General features: G+C 35.6%; 1 protein-coding gene across 1 annotated transcript in view; it reads right to left on the minus strand.

The window, feature by feature from the left end:
- Positions 1-434: 434 nt before the first annotated feature.
- The window catches only part of LOC148954796 (inactive serine/threonine-protein kinase TEX14-like), a 72909-nt gene continuing 51210 nt past the window's right edge, over positions 435-22133 (minus strand). Inside the window, exons 3-4 of the mRNA XM_089107943.1 lie at positions 5938-6158; positions 435-4302 (exon numbers count right to left, since the gene is read on the minus strand). Of these exons, the coding sequence (XP_088964069.1) occupies positions 2313-4302; positions 5938-6158 (2211 nt within the window). The 3' untranslated portion in view covers positions 435-2312. The remainder of the gene's footprint in view (positions 4303-5937; positions 6159-22133) is intronic.

Here is a 22133-nt window from a genome sequence, read left to right on the forward strand (position 1 = left end):
ACAACTTCAAGGCGGTAAATAACGCTATAAGCTCGGTCTTACAGGATTTAAATTGTATTTAAATTATAATTTTCCTCATTTGATTTATCATTATTCTCTTCCCCCCGGTGGCACCGAAAGGATAGCGTCTTTATAATTTACAAAATTGCTTTGTAGAACAACTATATCTATATATAATAAATAAATATAGCTATAATAAATATAACTATAGCTATATAAATATGAAAATGACGGAAGACACGGATCTTATAAAAAATAATCTTTAGTAGAAATAAATTATCCTCACTGAAACTTAGGGTATCTCGAAACACGCCTTTCACATATCCAAGTGACAAAAATTAATTAAACCTCCAGTAACATAACTATCACTTGAAAACATGAAAATATTTTATTTCATCAACAGATCTGATTACAGGTTGCCTTTTTTTTTTTAAACTAAGCGATACTAAATACTGCGCAAAAAGCAATTTGGCACTTTAAGCTCATAAAATAAATCACATAAACACATTAAACTTCAATTTTGACAAAATTTGGTCCCTAGTGTTGCAGAAATGCCGTTTACAGGAAGGGGAGAAGGATTTTGTCTCAAAAGGCTCACAATTCATATACTATGACGATAAATCAGATTTTAGTCTGAATGAGAAATGAACACTGAAAAATGAGCACTGAGTTGTTAGTTTTTTCGGATATAATATTGTCTTCACATCGCCTGTCCCTCTTAAAAAAGTTTATTTAAAAAATAACAACAGAAAACACGAATGTAATCTTTTCAAGATTAATACATGAAACTACCATGACAGATAAAACACCTTCAATTTCAATTAGGAAGCTATCCTTGGAGTGCAGACAATTTTTCATGAAACTCCCATTAAGCCGTTCTACCCCTACCCCGCTTCTTTTTAAACACAAGTCCATAGATTAAAGTACTGAGGGCATGAAAATAGAAAAATTGGTTTCCCCCTGAGCCCATCTTGGGTCTATTCATGTCTGAAAATTGCAGTTTTTGAATATTTCTTTTTGGTGTTCAAAAATTATGGATTCTTTAGGGCAGTACCTACCTAACCAGTTAAACTTGAAAGCACTTTTGTTTGCAAAAAAATTATGAAGATTCTGTTCATTCCTAAAAGGAACTACACCTTCAAAGGAAAGGTAGGCCTATTCAAGGTATTGGATACCACATATATTTAGCTTATTTTTGGCTGTTTCACCCACTTTTCTCTTAATTTGGTACTCGCTACTACCGAAACTGCAAAATTGCATATGAAATTCTTTTTCATTAGGAATCGTACTCATTAGAAATTCCATAGAAATTGTACCACATGACCGATAAAAAAAAAAAAATCAGACTTCATTTTTATTTTCCTTGAGATTTCAAAATAAAATACGATCAATCGACATAGCCACTTCAGCTTGCAATTAAACTAAATTAAAGTTTAATTTGATTAAATTCAGTTAGAGTTAAAAGTAGATGAAAGCAAATAATAAAAAAAAACTAAAAACGTATGGAACAAAAGCTAAGAAACGCTAAGCAATAAACCGGGCAGCACTTCACGTTGCACCAGCAAGTTTAGCTTAAATTCTGACTAATTCGCCCTTTCAAAGTTCTGCTGTAATTTAGATTTTACAGCAAAAAAACTCATTCACAGTCTAGAGAGGATTCACAAAGTCTGGGAAAAAGATCAAATGAATGAAAAAAACAAATGCTTATTGAAAGACAACAAATATCTGTATCCGAAACAGACGAATCACAAGATTTTCTTATATATATGAATCGTTCAAACACATAACTTCACTTGTATTAGATTTTCATTACAATATCTCGATTTTTTTAACTTACAGAAATGAAACAGATCTGCTTAATTTACCCTCCCAATGTTCTGCTCTTATTGTGTTTTACAGAAAATATATTGTAGAACCTTTATGAAATTTATGTAATGAACCTTTATAAATATACTAGAACCAATGAAATTTATAGTCGGTCAATCAGGTTCAATGAACAAAAAAGCAGGACCTCTTAAACACAAAAAATACATGCATAAAAAAAATAACTCAATAAAAAAAAGACAAAAAAAAACAACAAACAAACAAACATATGATATAAATAGCGGTAGCAAGATGTAGACACACTGATATTTATGCAGTTTGCTGAAGTTGAATTTGTGTTAAAGATGCACAGGGAGGATTTTACTTCAGGATATTGCTAGCCAGGGGGTGGTAAGCCAAAAAAGGTTTCAGGTTGGGTCAGTTCATTGGCCCTTTCACACAAAAATTTATTTTGTATTCATTTCCATCAATTCATTACTAGATGACACTTAGCTGTTTTTATCCCGATTCGGTCTTCGTGGGACTTCACCCGGCTCGTAGAAACGGACACACTTCTTGTTTTTTTTATGAGTAATAGGTGAGCTTGTCTCAACAGGATTTCCCCTTGAAAAATCAACATAGCTACCAGCCGAAAAATTCTCCGACTTTTTACATGGGACTTGGGCAAGGCTGTGAATAGCTCCGACCCTCGGCAGAGTTGGTGCCATGATAGGATGCGACTCCTCATAAGATCTTCTTGAACAATTATCAAAATCAGTTTGCAGATAACGCTTCACTTGATCACTTGATTTTTTACGGAAACTTTCACGCAGCGTTCCTATTTCGCCCAAGTCCTCGGTTTGAGTAGAGGCATTGTTGAAATTGGTTCTGGAAATAGTACGACCCCACTTAGTTATTTCAAATTCCTTTCTAAATTGGACTACAGCAGACTTGATATCAGAGGGAATGTTTGTGTATCGATTATTGTTATTAGTACGAGTTTTACGCTCACCTTGGATTGCTGGTGGAACGAAAACCGCGGGGGAGCTGAAGTGGCTTGCTGGTTTTCGGGGCTCTAGCTTAATCTTGGGCATCGGAGGGGGAGGTGAGACAGATATAGATGGGGTTCTTTTTAAAAATTTCATCATACCAGTTTTGTTTGAAGTCAACATATTTCCCCGGGATGAGCCGGGCGAATCCTTAACAAATTTGCATTTTGGCTGGGATGGCAAAACAGACAGTTTATCTGCGGAATCAAATGAGTTTGTTTTGTCATGTTTTGGTCTTGCCCAGACCGAAAATCGCCTCAAACAGCTACTGCTAGGTGCTGGATCGTTTGGCATACTCTGATAAGAACACATTAGAACACTTTCATCAGCTGAACTTGTTCGCTTAAATGACTCTATTTTTGCACTGGATTTCCTTTCTAGAGTTTCGGCCTTTTGCTGTATAAACGGTCGAGAAGGCGAAGAACTAACTAGCCCAAAACAATCAGAAGATAATCCCGGAGTGGAAAAAAAACCAGAGTCTCCAGCAGTCACCGATCTGTCTTGACTCGAATACGAAACTTCTGACTCAGTATTGTCATCAATTTGATTAGCTTTGAGATAAGATAGTTTCCTCGAAGAAGATACTTGGCCCAGACTTGGTCTGATACCTTTTTTGGCTTTAGAAATCACTTCAGTTTGCTGCTCAAGCATTGATTCAATTTTCGACAAGTCACAACGCATACTGGGCTTCACATCTAGTCCAGCCCTCAGCAGCCTTTGAATCAGTTTGGGAAACAGCGCGACGTCAATTACAATATGTCTTTCATTTGATGCTTCCGATCTTTCCAGTGTTCGATCAATAATTTTAAATACACTTTTGAAATCCCCATCATCCCAAGGTAGTTTTTCTTCAAAAACTTCAGCTACTACCATACAAAAAGAAAAAATGTCAGACTTTTCTGTAGGCGCCATCTTTCTCATCACTTCTGGGGACATCCATCGCCAATACACATTTTTTAATACGTCCCAAGGGCGTTGGACATACGCATGTTTTTCTAGCTCCCCTTGAGCGTTGATGGCAAACTCAAAATTCCCCAATTTTGCCTGAGTTGGACTTACAATGTGAATTGAATGCGATGATACTGCTAAATGTACAAAGCCCATATTATGCACAAATTTAAGGGCATTAGCAATCTGGCTAAGAAAGATCAACTTAATTTCACGGCCAAAGACTTGTACAGGTGGTTCGTGCATACACCTATACAACGAGCCAAATTGGACTTTTTCAAACACTAATGATATTTGATTGTAGTCCTGAGTTGGCATAGCACCAAGTAAGTGCAAAATTCCTGGTGCACTCAACATTCGTAGGTTGTCTAGTTCAGCTATCAATAGATTTTGAGATGCACTGCTTGGGGAACCAGGTTTGAAATCAGCGTCGATGACTTTCTTTACAGTAACAATAACCCCTTTCCAAATTCGGGGATAATACTCAATAATTGTTCCAGATCTAGAAAATAAGAAAAAGGCATAATTAGATTCTGCCAAGTTTTCTTAACTTAGCTAAAACTGAGTCTCCTGACAATATTGGCTGGCATTACACGAAATTCATCATTTCAAAATTTTTTTTGTTTCAACATTTTTTGTTTCGTCTTCACCAAAAAATTCGATGATTTCAGTAGCCTAGCTAAACTGCTCATCTTTACAGTGTTATTAAAAGTTTGTCCAGATTTTTTTTCTTCTCTCGTTAACTACATTATCTCTCTTTGTTCTAGCATCTTTCTTTCTGGAGAGCCACTATTCTACACCTTTACCCATTGCACTGGAGACTATCATGCACTTTGCCTTACCTATTAAACTGTCATGCACCTTAAGCACCTTAGTTTTTTGGATCAAGGACCAGAATGCAATGAGAGAAAGAATGGATTGGAATTAATCCAAGACGGAACAATGTACGCAAGCGCTTACATTCTATTATTGACATTTGCAAATCAGCTCCAAGTAATAAACGAAATGGCGATTGATGGGGCAGCTGCTATGGTTATATTCGCAGCTCATGTTTATAAGAAAATCCGAAAAGGTTAAGCAGGATCAGATCAGCATCAATATAAAAGAAAACAGATGGTGCTGCATACAACCGTGCCCGATATGGATATGCATGTAGTTTACATTTTCAAGGGACATTGTGCTGAAGAGTGAGGCTTATTGAATTGGTGCTTAATGTGTTCTGATTTAGGACTGTCATTATGATTTTTGATGATTAGCATTTCGTTGTTCATGACCCTTTGCCGAACGCCCATTTACACTGATCAAGGTACAAAATGCCTGTATGTAGGAAGAGGGGTTTGGACACAAGGCCCAAGTTTGGCTCAGTAGTATCAGTCTGGTTTTAACAGCGTGAAAAACTAGAATCATACTAAATTAATACTGAAATTAATTTTCAAAAAATTAAAGATAAAGAAAATTAAAGAGCTACATCAAACCGAAGGCAAGCTGAAATAAAGTCAAATAACAGTTCGAGTGTACAAGGAACATAAATTACTATCAATAAACAATTAAAATCCAATACGAAGAGACATTAAAATAAATAATCAAGTTAAACATGAAAAGAAAAAAAAATTCACAAACACAAGTAGGGCTAATATATCTATGTTTTTTTTAAAACCAGAACGCTAATTGCGTTTGACTGAAAAAAAAAACTTATTTTGAAATGTGCATTTTATTTGTTATAACATAAAAAAATCGTATTAAGCACGATTAATGAAAAAATATAATGAAATGCAGGTTGACACTAAATATACACAAATAGTTTTTCCTGAAAGTCTCAGCAATATTGTATTTCTTAACGTTATGAAAGAGGAAACGTTTAAAATGTATTTTTTTTTGTTTTGTTCGGACATTGTATTATGGCCAAACATTATGTTTGAGGATCAAATGTTTATTTATCAGTCAAAACGAATAACAAATTACAAAAACAGAAATAGTACTTTTAGAAGAATCCTCTGGCCCCATCCCTAACGGAGGAGGAGGGTCAGGGAGTATAATTTGAAAATTCCCCAGTGTCAGTTTTGAATTTAGATTCAGTTTTATTTTGAAAGAGATCAGGTATTTGTGCCATTGTAAATAAAGTTACAAAAATTCTAACCTATAAGAAACAGCTTTTTCTGCCGCAATTTTATAAATATCTCTATTAGATTCCAGGTCATTTTTGCTAATAATATCAACACATTCGTTTTCATGAATTCTTCGAACTTGAATGAATCCCATGGTTACAGATGAGCCAAGATAGATGTCACCGAATCCTGTGGCTTGTAACTGACCCAAAGGACCAGGGATGTCGCGATGTGGATATGGCAATTGAAATATCTGGGGAGAAGAAGCACAAATTATTGATGACAAAGAGAAAGACAAGATTACGACAGTACCACAAAACAATCTGCACATGCATGGGCGCCCATATGGGGGGCAGGGGGGGCTCCCGCCCCCCCCCCTGGCTGAATGATGCTGCCTTATTTTTATATTTTTGTTCTGAGATGTCTATTATATAGCATTAAAAGTGCCAATTAGACGCCGTTTGCCCCCCCTGGAATTCAGCTTATGGGCGCCCATGTGCACATGGAACAACTTTAAATAAATCTAAATTTAGGAAGAGTGGAAATAGCAGACATTGAAAGTTGAATATGATTGTTTGAATTGGTTAAGTGAAAACTTACAAAATCATGTATGTCTTAAAAAATTAAAAACAATGGCCAATTCAATTTAAATTGAAATGAAAAATAGCGCCATGTACAGTTTTTAGTAGTAGCGGACGCAATACTAAAATATGGAGATGTGGCTGAGAAATCAGCGAAAAGTAAAATAAAACATAAAACAACAAACACCTTAAGAAGCAGGGGCGTCTTCAATATATCTTGTCAAAATTAAGGAAAGCCTGCATAATTCAAGTATCCAGAGAAACAAGCCAGGTTTCTTTAATACATCTGCCTTTATGGTAATATATGTACCATTTTTCAGTTTTCATTATCATTTTCTTCTGATTTGGGAAAATTCGCTGCAACTTTGGTCCCTCCCCCAGAATTTTGACGAAATTACGCCACTTTTAAGAAGGTTTAGCTTCCATCTGAAGGTATAGTTAACTTCGGGAATCAACAGGGAATTAATGTTTAAATTATTGCAGAAGGAAACTGCTGTCAACAAACTAATTAGTTTCACTGGTTTATTTTCACGGTTCAGCCTGGCAACACTGTCCAAACTATCTAGTTCATTTTCATAGCCTTTCTCCTCTACGACTAGCTGTTCAATACGATGACACTTGGAGAAAAAATATTTTTGGGATTATTGTTCTTTACTAAGTCAATACTATCGTAGTTGTCTCTGAAATATTATCACAGTATTGCAGCAATAGCTGGAACCTGGTAACAAATGAAGCAGCCATCAAGGCAACACACAAAAATGTATTCTAAAAAAAACAAAACTGTCAGTCAAGGAAGAATGGTTATTTGAAGCTTGTAACTATTATTTTGAATAATCTTAGTGCTTAAAGTTTGTTGCAAAAACAAATTTGTAAGAATTTTGAAAAAACAGTCTGAAACCGCACTGAATAGTTTAGGATCAAGATGAAAAGTGCACCACCAGAATCACTATAGCACCACCGGAATTACTATAGCCGAGAACCCCATTTAGAAGAACCACAGTCTTTCATCTTGAACAACTAAGTATCATTTTTTCCCATAGGAGGCAACGATGTGTCTCCTTTTTTTCTGTCGCCACGAACATGGTTCTGGAACATCAACATATTATACATTAACCATTAATATTATCTAACAAAAGGTAATATTAAAATAAAGTGCGGTTTTGGACAAAAACTACATCTTCATATAGAAGATGATTTAATACACGTAGCTTTTAATACAAGGTGTATAGTGTAAGATTGATGATTCCGTTACCTGATTTCCTGCTATGTTGTCCTGCTCATTTTTAAAGACGCTATATTAAGACTTAAATCATGACATCAGAACAATTTGACGTCATTTGCCAGCATAAAAGGACACATTAACTCAAGTTATCTCAACAGTAATAGTTGGCAAGTAGTGAAATACACAGAAATGTGTGAAAGAGCGAGCTAATAAAAAAAAGAAGAATAAAGAAAGGCATCAAAGCAGAACAACTGTAATATCTCTTAAAAAAACAACAACAATATAACAAAAGAAAAAAACAAGATAGAATCCTAGGAAATGTATAAAAAATTACAAATTCAGTTGTACAATAGCGCCACCTAAGTAAAGGGCTATTTGACTTACATAAAATATTTATCTATTTTTCCCACAGGCCCTCAGAAATGTTCCTCAGAGGGTGTTTATTCGATTGGAAATTGAAAGTTCTAGCGCTCTATTTAAGAGTGAAAAAATATTGGAGGGAAAACAGCCTTAGTTTCATGCCCTTATTAGTTGCCCTACACCCTCGACCCTAGTAAAAAAGTTTGGATACGATTTTTTTTCATACTACGTTGAGTATGATAAGAACTTGCTACAGTATCAGTTTCTTGTAATTCTTCAACTTGGTTGAACAGGGAAGGGATCGTTTTTTAATAAAAACTAAAAAAAGTACAATTTTTATAAGGATATAAATGGAAAGATTCTATTTATTTCAACACGAGGGATAGGGGTGAAGCGATGAAGCCCGTCGGCAAAGCAGATTTTTTCGACCCTTATCCGAAATTGAAACGCAGTGTGTATTCGCCCACGTGAAGACAGTTTTTTCTTCGGACGGACGTGAAATGTGGCTGCCGAAGCGAAACTTGCCTCATGTCAGCTCGAAACATGTCCTTTCATTTCGGGAATGTCGATATATTTACCAAATATATTTGTCTGTATATTAACCGACATATTTACCGCTTATCGAAAAGGAACGATGTGTATCGTGATAAGATACTGCTGACCCCGTTGAGAGCCAAATATATTAGGTTCTTCTATTTTACGTGTAAACAGCTTAAACTACGAATGGCAAACGAAAATAGACGATAGTGTGCTTAGGAGCCTATCTAATTCTTTTTCAGTTTTTCCAGTTTTTATCTTTTTAGTTTGCTCCGACACTTTGCTGTTCAATTACTTTGACTAACGAATGATTTTTCATTCTGATATTGCTGTGTACGCATTGTTTGCTAGTTTTTTTAGTTTTCTTGTTTCCATATTTTTTTTTTTGCTTGTATTGGTTTTTATGACTCCGAAATTGGAATTCAGCCCATTGGGACTTGTGATAGAATTTTTTAGAAGTAAATATATCAGTTATTTCTTACTATCTACCCAGTGAAGCTATGACTGTTTTCTTTTAGGATATTTCATTGGAAAGGGGGGTTGGCAGCTTTGAATCCCCCCCCCTTGTAAGTTTTTGTCTAACTCGTAAAAACAAAACAAAAATGCAAATACACGAACTTTTCAAATATCTTTTGAAGTTATTTTTTTTTGTATAAAACACCTCTCGAAAATTTTGCTATGTTTTTGTATAGATGCAGTAGTAGCTTAGCTAGATTTAAGCAGTTGGCAATTGCCTATCACCCTTGCTCCTATAGCAATTTACTTGATGTCCAGCAGTAAAGCGTATGGGTAACTTACAATTGTGGGAACTGGCGCTAGAGTCGACAAAAAAAAACTATCGACGCCATCTAGTGTGTGGTGACACTTGACATATTTTCAGTGCAATAATAAGAATAATTAATTTAATTTGTGTAGTTGGTTATATTAGTGTAGTAATAATTTTCTGTTTTCTGTTTCTGAAAGGAAAACGATTACAAGAGCCAAGTGTCACCGAGAGTTAGATATTGTGGAGGATTTTTTGCTGACACTAATGCCAGCTTCCACGGTTATAAGTTACCCATTCGCTTTGGCCAGCAGTATATTGGTGAAACAAGAGACGCTGCGCCACATTCTGATTAGTGACAGAAATGTTTACTGAAATTTCTGTCAGATATTTTGAGGGAGGAACTATCAGTGAGGGTGAGTTTTTGAACACCTCCCTACAACGGAGGTGGTACTCACTGGTGGTTACTTTAATTATTTTCATATAAACTGGTACCTATTTGGTCCCTATTTCTTACCCCAATAGTGACCGGAGTCCCTACTTTAAGTTTGTTTTGTCTGTAAGACCCCTGGTCTATGGTAATATATATATCATGATTGTTATATTACCGTGATTTATGAATATTTTACTCGTATACTTATTTACTATGTTTTAAATTGAGGAAGATGCTTTATCTATAACAACTGATTTGTAAAGCCTCTCACCTTAGTTTCTCGAGATTATAGTTAACATCAAATAATAATAGGTAAAACAAGAGAAAAATTAAAATGCAACTAAAAAAAATTATATATAACTCTTTATATAATAAATTTTTAAGTTTAAAATTCTAAGAAAAATTTCTAAATTTTAAATTTTATATAAATTTATATTATAAATTGAATATATATATATATATATATATAAATTTAAATTTTAAACATAAAATTTATATAAATTATGTATAATAATTTAATGTATATAATGCATATATTATAATAATAATATATATTATACAATAATATAACGTGTATAATTTTAGATGTGCGTGGCATTGTGAATCGGCGACTTGTCTCGGATGCACATGATCAAATTCGTCAAGCGTTGATTGACTTTTGTGTTAGTTGTCACTCAAAAACAGTAGTAAGTTGTCCTTACAATCACGTTGTCGACTGTTTTCTGCTTTGATATTTGTTTCTTTCTAATGTTAGGATTTTTGTTAGCATTTTTGATGCATTTTCATCACTGATACCTAGCATTTTTGCATTTTTGATGTCTTTTCATCTACTAATAACCATATATAACGTGAACTGAAGTAACTTGAAGTAGGGACTTGAAGTAAAAAATGAAAAAAAATATTTTATTTTAGTTTTCAGTTCAGAATCGCTAAAGCTATAAACTACAAAAATACTTATGGCATCTGAGCAATAGTTTTAATCTTTTAATTCAAACTAGAAACATTTAAAATTAGTTTTATTTTTTCACATTAAGGATCGATACTGTAAATGGGAATTTTGTAAGTATGATCATTACTTTAAAACACATCTAAGATCATAATGATGTTTGTACTTAATAATATGATTTACCGTGTTTCAACAAGGATACGTTACTACAACAACAAGGTAAAGAAAATGTTTGAAAATTTTCAGAGAAAGGCAGCGGTAGGAATGACAAATATTATTGACCGCGTTAGAGCTATGATTTCTCGAGATAAAAGTGATGTTCGTTAGCAACATCAAAAGCAAGACCAAGAAAAAAACGAAACTATCAGTGAAATTGTTAACCTGAAGCAATCAGACACTAATCTGGCGATGCCCGCAAATCCCGTTGCTGATTTAACTGTGCCTAAGGAAAACCAATATAAACCGCAGTAAAACCAGCCACTTCAAAAGGAAGACCAAGAAAAAACGAAACTATCAGTGAAATTGATAATCTTAAGAAATCAGATACTAATCTTGTGATGCCCGCAAATCCCGATGCTTATTTAACTGTGCCTAAGGAAAACAAATATAAACCGCAGGAAAACCAACCACGTAAAACGTAATACCAAGAAAAAAACGAAACTATAAGTGAAATTGCTAATCTGAAGCAATCAGACACTAATCTGGTGATGCCCGCCAATCCCGTTGCTGATTTAACTGTGCCTAAGGAAAACCAATCTAAACCGCAGGAAAACCAACCACGTAAAAAGTAAGACCAATAAAAAACGTAACTATCAGGGAAATTGATAATCTGAAGCAATCAGACACTATTCTGGTGTTGCCCGCCAATCCGGTTGCTTATTTAACTGTGCCTACGGAAAACCAAAATAGCCCGCCGCAAAACCAACCACGTAAAAAGGAAGACAAATAAAAAAACGAAACTATCAGTGAAATTGCTAATCTGAAGCAATCAGATACTAATGTGGTTATGCCCGCAAATCCTGTTGATTATTTGACTGTGCCTACGGAAAACCAATCTAAACCGCAGTAAAACCAACCACGTAAAACGTAAGACCAAGAAAAAAACGAAACTATCAGTGAAATTGCTAATCTGAAGCAATCAGACACTAATCTGGTGATGCCCGCCAATCCCGTTGCTTATTTGACTGTGCCTAAGTAAAACCAATGTAAACAGCAGGAAAACCAGCCACGTCAAAAGGAAGACCAAGAAAAAAAAAAAATTAAACTATCAGTGAAATTGATAATCTGAAGAAATAATACACTAATCTGGCTAGGCCCCCAAATCCCGTTGATTATTTAACTGTGCCTAAGGAAAACAAAAATAGACCGCAGGAAAACAACCCACGAAAAACGGAAGACAAAGAAAAAAACGAATCTATCAGTGAAATTGCTAATCTTAAGAAATCATATAATAATCTGGTGATGCCCGCAAATCTTTTTGATGTTTTAACTGTGCATAAGGAAAACCAATCTAAACCGCAGGAAAACAAACCACTTCAAAAGGAATACAAATAAAAAAACGAAACTATCAGTGAAGTTGCTAATCTGAAACAATGCGACATTACTCTGGTTTTGCCCTCAAATCCCGTTGCTTATTTGACTGTGCCTACGTAAAACCAATCTAACACTCAGTACAACCACCCACTTAAAACGGAATACAAACAAAAACACGACACTATCAGTGAAATTGATAATCTGAAGCAATAAGACACTAATCTGGAGATGCCCGCCAATCCTCTTGCTGATTTAACTGTGCCTAAGTAAAACAAAACTAACAAGCTGTAAAACCCACCACGTAAAAAGTAAGACAAAGAAAAAAACGAAACTATCAGTGAAATTGCTAATCTGAAGCAATCATACACTAATCTGGTGATGCCCGCCAATCCCGTTGCTGATTTAACTGTGCCTAAGGAAAACCAATTTAAACTGCAGGAAAACCACCCACTACAAAAGGAAGACCAAGAAAAAAAAAAAATGAAACTATCAGTGAAATTGCTAATCTGAAGCAATCAGACACTAATCTGGCGATGCCCGCCAATCCCCTTGCTGATTTAACTGTGCCTAAGTAAAACAAATATAGACCGCCGGAAAACAACCCACGTAAAAAGGAAGACAAAGAAAAAAAAGAAACTATCAGTGAAATTGCTAATCTGAAGCAATCATATAATAATCTGGATATGCCCACAAATCTTTTTTCTTATTTAAGTGTCCATAAGTAAAACAAATATAACCCGATGGAACACAACCCCCTTAAAACGGAATACCAAGAAAAAAACGAAACTATCAGTGAAGTTGCTAATCTGAAACAATTCGACATTAATCTGGTTGTCCCCGCCAATCCCGTTGCTGATTTAACTGTGCCTAAGGAAAACCAATTTAAAACTCAGTACAACCAACCACGACAAAAGTAATACCAAGAAAAAAACGAAACTATCAGTGAAATTGATAATCTGAAGCAATCAGATACTAATCTGGTGATGCCCGCCAATCCCGTTGATGTTTTAACTGTGCCTACGGAAAACAAAATTACACCGCAGGAAACCCACCCCCTAAAAAAGGAAGACAAAGAAAAACAAGAAACTCTCAGTGAAGTTGATTATCGAAAGCAATCATATATTAATCTGGTGATGCCAAAAAATCCTCTTGCTTATTTGACTGTGCCTCAGTACAACCAATTTAATCTGCAGGAAAACAAGCCACTTCAAAAGGAAGACCAAGAAAAAAAAAAAATTAAACTATCTGTGAATTTGCTAATCGGAAGAAATAATACACTATTCTGGATATGCCCGCAAATCCCCTTGATTATTTAACTGTGCCTAAGGAAAACAAATCTAGACCGCAGGAAAACCAACCACGTCAAAAGGAATACCAATAAAAAAACGAAACTATCAGTGAATTTGCTAATCTGAAACAATTCGACATTAATCTGGTTGTGCCCACCAATCCCGTTGATTATTTGACTGTGCCTAAGGAAAACAAATATAAAACGCAGGAAAACCAACACCTAAAAAAGGAAGACCAAGAAAAAAACGAAACTCTTAGTGAAATTGCTAATATGTAGAAATCATATATTATTATGGCTTGGCCCACAAAGCCTCTTGCTTATTTGAGTGGGCATAAGGAAAACAAATCTAGCAAGCAGTAAAACAACCCCCTAAACACGGACGACCAAGAAAAAAACGAAAATCTTAGTGAAGAAGAAAAGCTGAAGCAATCAGACATTAATCTGGTGATGCCCACCAATCCTGTTGCTGATTTAACTGTGCCTAAGGAAAACCAATCTAAACCACAGGAAAGCCAACCACGTCAAAAGGAAGACCAAAGGAAAAAGGAAATTGAGCTTCCCCCCCTAAGGCTCCCCTACAAAGATTGCCTTCACGAAGTCCGAAGAAAGATACCAGAGTGTTTTTTTTTAGTTTAGTGTATTAGTTTAGAGTTTTAGTTTAGAGTTTCAGCTTAGAGTATTAGTTTACAGTTTTAGTTTAGCGATATAGTTTAGATTTTTAATTTAGATTTTTAGTGTAGTTTTAGTTTAGAGTTTTAGTTCAAAATTTTAGTTAGTTTTAGTTCATAGTTTTAGCTTAGCTTATTAGTTTAGAGTTTTAGTATAGAATTTTACTATGGATTTTTACTATATATTTTTAGTTTTGAGTTTTAGTTTAACGTTTTAGTTTGGAACTTTAGTTTAGAATTTTAGTTTAGAGTTTTATTTCATAATTTTAGTTTAAATTTTTAGTTTAGAGTTTTAGTTTAGAGTTTTAGTTCAGAAATTAAATTTAGCTTATTAATTTAGAGTTTCAGTTTAGCTTATTAGTTTATAGTTGTAGTCTAGTTTTAGAGTTTTAGTCTAGAGTTTTAATTTAGTTTAGAGTAAAGTAAAAACATTGAAGCCTTATAGCCCTTCCAAGAAAACTTTTCGTAAGTACCTCGTTCTCAGTCGCAGGTATCTTCAATCACAATACAAATCAGTTGCTCTCCCTAGTAGTCGCAGTCACAAGTAGTTGCGGATGCAAGAAGTCACAATTACAGTCACTAGAAGCAACAGAAAGTTGCATTCGCAGTCGCAAGTAGTTGCAGTAATCGACAAAAGGACTTGCAAATACTCACAGTCACAAGTAGTCACATTCGAAATAGTAAGAATCACAGTCGCAAGTAGTCACAATTGTCACCGAAAGTAGTCGTAATGATTGCAATAAGTAGTCGAAGTTGCTAATAGTTGCAGTCGCAAGCAGTTGTTTTCACAGTTGCAAGTGGTTGCAGTCGCAGTTGTAGTATCAGTAGTAGTGGTCCAGAAAGTTTCAAATTATACCCTTAGCCGTTCCTAAGATACGTAGATATGAGCTTTTAATAACCTGGATGCACCTAGTGTCTTGATTTTGTTCAACTTCCATTTAAACATTCTTTCATCTTCTCATCTCAATACATAAGCCATTTTGGACACACCCACAATCAAGCGCTCCACCTGTCCCAATGATACACTCTCTATGTAAATAAAGGGCAAACTGCATAATTTATAGCCCTTAGTGTCCGTGGATCTTACTGCTTCCCGGTTTTAAGGTTAGAAGGTCCGTATTTCTGTCTTAGTTTTTCTGGATTTAATGTTTATCTCTGACCCTGTGGATCTCCTTGATAGGCTGTTTAGAAATCTAACAAGAAAGTTCAAAAATTAAGAAGACTCATTCAGGAATGCAAATGGTGTTAGAACTTCATCCCGATGAATTTCCAAATTCAAGAGTCATTTTTGAAGATATTTCCAATCCAAGGATGCATTAGATAATTATGGTGATTAATTTTTAAAAGCTAAGAGTAAAAAAAAAACTCTTCATTCTCTCGAATTTGTGCTTTTAACTATAATCTACGGGTGTTATTGTTAGCATAATTGTACATATTCTACATTCTACAAGGTCTATTGGCCAATATTCAAATCTTGTAAAGGAATTTTGGTAAATAGCTTGCTTTTAAACATTAATGATTATTCAATGTCCCAAAAACTGATAATTACAGGGAAGAGCACATTAACAAGTAGAGGTAAATCAAGAGTCCGTAGTGGACGAGTAAATTAAAGAAAATCTTGAAGGGAGTCCAGAATTTTGTTTGTACCATGAAATAGTGGAAATAACCTATTATTTCAACAAATTATCTCGAAAACATATTTGTTGCAACAAATTCCCGGTTAACTGCTGCCGCCAGCAGTGATGGCGGCACGCTGGCACGTCGAAGTGTTTGCGGCGGCGAATTGCTGAAATATTATCAGAGGTGCACTTCTGGTTTTGCCGTGGCTTTTGGAACTGCTCATGTAACTAGTTTACTTGGAATATTTTGACATCAGTTTGAGTTGTAACAGTTTTTTTTTTTTATAGAATAGGTTTCAATTATGCATTCTTGCATGCTGAAGCAGTAACGATGGACTGTTAAACTCAAAAGCATTAAAACAACTTACATTCATGTGTTTGTAAAGAAAAAATAACATTTCCCTTTTTGTATGAATTAAACAAAAAAACTTTCCGAACAATAATTTTTTCAAAGAAAAGTAAAGGCCATTTTAAACTTAAGCTCAGCAGATACAAATACCTGTTAAAATTCAAACTCAAAACTACCAGAAATCATAGGCAGCGCAATCGCACTGCCTAAGGAAAGAACGATGTTGGCAAGTTGTCGTACAAACTTCGAAAAGGGCTCATTCGATTGGAAATTGGAATGACTACTGCCCTTTTTAATAGCCGACAGTGATTGGAAGGCAACTAACACCCCTTCCACGCCCACCATTTTCCCAAAAAAATTCAATCAAAATTGAGGCAGCCATTTTGTTCAGCGTAGTTGATTTCCGAATAGAAATTATGTTTTTGAGGAGAACACTCACCCACAGCCTTCAGGACAAGGGTTGTCAGTTATGCCCTGGGGGCATATAATATTTTTATAGAAAGCGTTGTCGTAGAAACTTCAAAAAAGGCTCATTCGATTGGAAATTCAAAGGGCTAGAGATAAGATAATATTTATTTTCCAAAGGGTATCACAAGCTCTAATAGAGCCGAATTCGCTTCATATGTCAAAAGAAAATAGACAAAGCAAAATAAATAAACAAACAATACAGCAAAAAAATAAACACCAATCAAGCATCAAAATGGATGATAAGAATTTAAAAATTGGCTAGAATGGAAACCGAAAAATAGAAAAAGAAGGGGGAGGGGATAAAATGAAATAACAGTCAAGAACAAAAACATTGCCGAAATCGTGTTCAAGGTCAAATACATAAAAAAAACGCTTAAAATCAAGCCAAATTAGTTGTCAAAACAAATATTTACAATTAAAGAAAGGAATACAATTAAAGGGAAAAAAAATTTAAAATTAAAGGTCAGAAAAGAAATTTAACATAAATAAGTATCAACAAAAGGGAAAATAAAAGGGACAAAGATAAAGAGAAAAAAAAATGACGCATGATTATTGTGAACATACACAACAACTAAAATAAGGGACGGAGGAGTTAATTTTGGTACAGAGCATAGTTCAGGGATTATTTAGGTGCGCCAAAATAAAGGGGATGAAACTTTTCCAGAACCTCTCAGTAACGGCATGGATAGGTGAATATGTTGGAATTGCCAAGGTAGCTAAGCGGAGGAGACGGGGTCTAATGGGGTCATGTAAATCAGAAAAGATGTCCTCAGAACGAGGATTAGATATTGTGGATTTAGCAAAAGGCAAAAAAATTTGTACTCTTCTTTCTTTTAACCTGGCAATACCTGCGGATTTAAGGAGGAAGGAGTATGGAATTTTGCTCTCTTTGTAGATGATCCTGAGCGAACGCTTTTGGACCGACTGAATTTTGTCACTAAGCTCGCTTGAAAGATGTGAATGACAGACCGGACATGCATATTCTAAAAGCGGCCTGATAAATTATAAATAAACACGGAGGGAATACATCTTAGGGTAATTAAATGTGTTTGAGAGTTTTAACATAGATTATGAAACGTTTGCTTGTTTAACAATATTAGAAACATGCATGTCTCACTTAAGATTATTTGGAATTGTGACACCAAGGAGTTTAACATGTTTCACAAGCATTTCGGGTAGGATAGGGTCAAGGAAAGCGGGAGGGGATTTCGAAAAATTTATCGTCATTATATTTAAATTGGTGGAATTTACTTTCATATTTATGTTCTTAGCATCATCTGAAATATGGGTTAGGACTCCAAAGGAGTTACCTCTAGCAGTCTTTTTGCACACCTCAAAGATTAGAAAGGAATCCATGCATATTCATTTTTGGGGAAAATCCGAAACACTATCGTGAATCGTTACAAGAAATAAAAGTGGTTCCAATAAGACTTTTTGGGGAGATCCACAATATATAGGGAGGGGGTTGGAGAAAATATTTTTGTATTTAACAACTTGAGATCTATTCGAAAGAAACGATATAACAATATTTACTAACTGAGGATCAAGTTCAAAGTTAACCAGTAGTGAACGAATTAGGATGGTGTGGTCAACCAGGTCAAAAGCTTTTTTTGGAAATCAACTAAGACAAGGTTCAGCCAAACCTTTGGTTTATCAAGGTTACTTACGGTGGTATGCATTAAGTGCACAAGGTAATGGGTGGTGGAAGTTTTCCTTAAGTTACCAAACTGCCGGGTGTCAATACTCGGACAAATTATATCCCTAAGCCAGTCACAGAGGAAACTTTCATAAAGTTTGGAAAAAACTGAAGTAATTGGGCGAATGTTGGCGAAAGTCAGACTGGTGCATTTTTTTGGGACAGGTGTTATAAAAACTTGTTTCCAGCAACTTGGGAATTTACCAAATTTTGTGATGTGGTTGAAAATATTTGATAAAGGGTCAGCAATTTTGTCTGAAAAGGCTTTAATTAAGTCAACTGGGATGTCCAGGGGACAAATACTTGATTTTCTATGCTTTACAATTTTATTTATAACATCAGAGGGAGAAATAAAGGGAATGGAAGTAATGGGGGAAATAGTTGGACCTGAGCCCGTGAAAGGGGGGAGACTTTGCACGATGGAAGCAAGGTACAAGTTTAAATCGTTGGCAGTCTTATTAGGGGTTCAGGGAGATGAAAATCAACTTCGGAAGGACTTTTCCCGCATATTTCTTTAATTTTTCTGTACCATTGCTTGGGCTTGTTAGAACATAGATCTTTGACTTTACTATTATAATAATTAGAAGCTACTTTTGTTAATTTTTTCTTTAGGAACTTCCTTAGACTATTAGCCTCATTAATGAGATCTGCCTTGAAAAAATTGATTTTTTTTTCTTCTAGGTTTTTTAAAAGACTCAGTAACATAAGGTTTATCTGTAGAACAGGTTTTAATTTTTTTTGTGAGGAAAGTGGAATTCATAATTACTCCTCAATAAATTTTGGAGGGACAAAGCCATGCAGTCTACGTCATTTGTTTGATACACAGTGGACCAATTTCCAGCAGTAATCCAGGAGCCAAAATTGAAAAGTCCTGAGTCAGTGTGAGGTCTATAAGCGGTTTCAGTTATAGAAAACGACTGTTTAGCTTTAACCAGCGGAGATAGGAAAAGGCTAAAGTGATAACTACCCCCTAGAGGGGGCAGAGAGGAGACGGGTTTGTAAAACTTTGAAAGATTAATGGAAATTAAATCAAGCGCAGTAATGCCTTATGTAGATTGGACTTTAACAAAATGTATTAAATTAAAAGTATTACATATAGAATCAAATCTTTAATTATTTGCATCACTCATTAGAAAAATTCCAGCGGTTGGGTATTTTGATAGTACAAAGTCACCACTTGCATGTAATTTTTCAATGAAATTTATTTTGTCAGCGGATCTCTGATTAGGGGAGTAATAAAAACAACCCAGGACAACTAAATTGAAAGGACGCGGTAAGACTTTAGGTCGAACACGCACCCACATAATCTTATCAAAGGGAGCAAGACACGGAATTGAGATTTCACTTGGGTACAAGTCATTACAGACAAAGAACAGAATTCCGCTCAGAAATAGCGATTACATCTAATCTATATATTTTAGAAAGGGTGTCTAATTCATTAAGTTTTTCAAAGTTAAGGCTTTCAGCGTTGCTCAACAAAAGTGTGGGGAATCGAAAGCGACTTGTGAAGGTACCGTTTTTACACTTTACTTTTTTTATATCACAGATGAGGCCAGAGGTTCTAGTGGAATTCTTGACGGGGGCTAAACTTGGATAGTGAGAACAGGGGAAAGGGGGATCAAATCCACCGTTTTCAAATACAATTGCATTTAATTGAGCAGGTACTAGCGGAGACTCTAAACAGCGGTAACTAAGTAGCGGTTGAGTTTGGGGTGAGCTGGAGGAATCAAGAGAGAGGAGTTTTTTTGGGCAGGCTAATGGCAGTACCAGGTCCCTTTGAGTGGTGCCGAAAATCGAGAGATAAGGTCATAGGGAAGGTTAGGAAAATTGGGTACAGACGACAGAGGGTGGGGAGGTGTTATCTTCGGAAAAGAAGGAAGGGGTAAGAACGGGGATATGACGACTGGGTTATGATCTGCATAGGTATTGGATTAGTCAGAAATTGATGGCTCTCGGGCTTTCTTGTGTGTTAGCGATGGTCTAAAAATAAATAAGTAGGACTAGCAGAATCTAGGTGGCTTCTGGGTAACCCAGTTTTGTGGAACCTACTACGACTCTTAATGGGCAATTGGATATGATGTTTTGCACAGCCAAAGCATCTGCCACTTGAAAATTGTTTACAGATATCAACATGGGGGTCTTTGCATAGATTATTTATACAACTGCTAAAAACATGAAACTTACAATTGTGTAGATATTTACAATTACTAGGCATACATCTACTGTCTAAAAATCTATAGCACACATTAGGTTGATTACACTTAAGATCACACATTAGGTTGATTAAAAAGGGCTAGTGCCCTTTTTAATAGTCGAAAGTGATTGGAGTGCAACTAACCCCCCATCTCACGCCCACCATTTCCCCAAAGAAATTCAATAAAAATTTTGAGATAGCTATTTTGTTCAACGTAGTAGAAAGTTCTGAAAATTAGGTCTTTGAGGATGACAACCCTCTCCCCCCACAGCTTTCAGGGCAAGGGTTGTAAGTTATGCCCTGGAGCATATAAGGTTTTCATAGAAAGCGTTGTCGTAGAAACTTCAAAAGGCACTCATTTGATTGAAAATTGAAACGGCTAGTGCCGTTTTTAATAGTCGAAAGTGATTGGAAGGCAACTAACACCCTTTCCACGCCCACCATTTATCCAAACACGTCCAATAAAAATTTTGAGATAGCCATTTCGTTCAACGCAGTTGAAAGTTTTGGAAATTAGGTCTCTGAGGATGATAACCCCATAAGAGCCCTCAGGGCAAGGGTTATAAGTTATACCCTGGGAGCATATAAGGTTTTACTGAAAGCTTTGTTGTAGAAGCTTGAAAAAGGGCGCATTCGATTGAAAATTCAAAGAGCTAGTGCCCTTTTTATCAGTCAAAAGTGATTGGAGAGCAACTAACCCCCCTCTCACGCCCATCTTTTCCCCGAACACATACAATCAAAATTTTTACATAGCCGTTTTGTTCAACGTAGTTGAAAGTCTTGGAAATTAGGTCTTTAAGGATCACAACCCCCCCCCCACAGCCCTCAGAGCAAGAGTTGTAAGATATGTCTTGGGGGCATGTAAGGTTTTTATAGAAAGTGTTGTCGCAGAAACTTCAAAAAGGGCTCATTCCATTGGAAATTGAGATGGCTAGTGGCTTTTTTAATAGTCAAAAGTTTATGAAGTGTAATTAACCCCCCTCTCACGTCCACCATTTTTCCAAACACATACAATAAAAATTTTGAGATATCCATTTTTTTTAACGTAGTTGAAAGTTCCGGAAATTATGTTTTTGAGGATGACAACCCCCCACAGCCCTCAGGACAAGGGTTGTAAGTTATGCCCCAGGGGTATATGAAGTATTTATAGAAGGCGTTGTCGTAAAATTTCAAAAAGGGCTCATTCGTTTGAAAATTGAAAGGGCTAGTCTTTTTTAATAGTCGAAAGTGAATGGAGAGCAACAAACCTCCCTCTCAAGCCCACCATTTCCCCAAACACATTCAATTAAAACTTTTAGATAGCCATTTTGTTCAACGTAGTTGAAAGTTCTGGAAATTATGATTTTGAGGATGACATCCTCCCCAAACCCCTCAGGGCAAGGGTTGTAAGTTATGCCCTGGGGGCATATAAGGTTTTTATAGAAACCGTTTTCGTAGAGACTTCAAAAAGGGCTCATTCGATTCGGAGATGAAAGGGATAATATGCTTTTTAGTAGTTGAAAGTGATTGGAGAGCAACTAACCCCCCTCTCACGCCCACCATTTCCCCAAACACATCCAATCAAAATT

This window comes from Artemia sp. Qi Xiang Cuo, chromosome 2, assembly GCF_049724085.1.
Source record: "Artemia sp. Qi Xiang Cuo chromosome 2, ASM4972408v1, whole genome shotgun sequence".
Lineage (NCBI taxonomy): Eukaryota > Metazoa > Arthropoda > Branchiopoda > Anostraca > Artemiidae > Artemia > Artemia sp. Qi Xiang Cuo.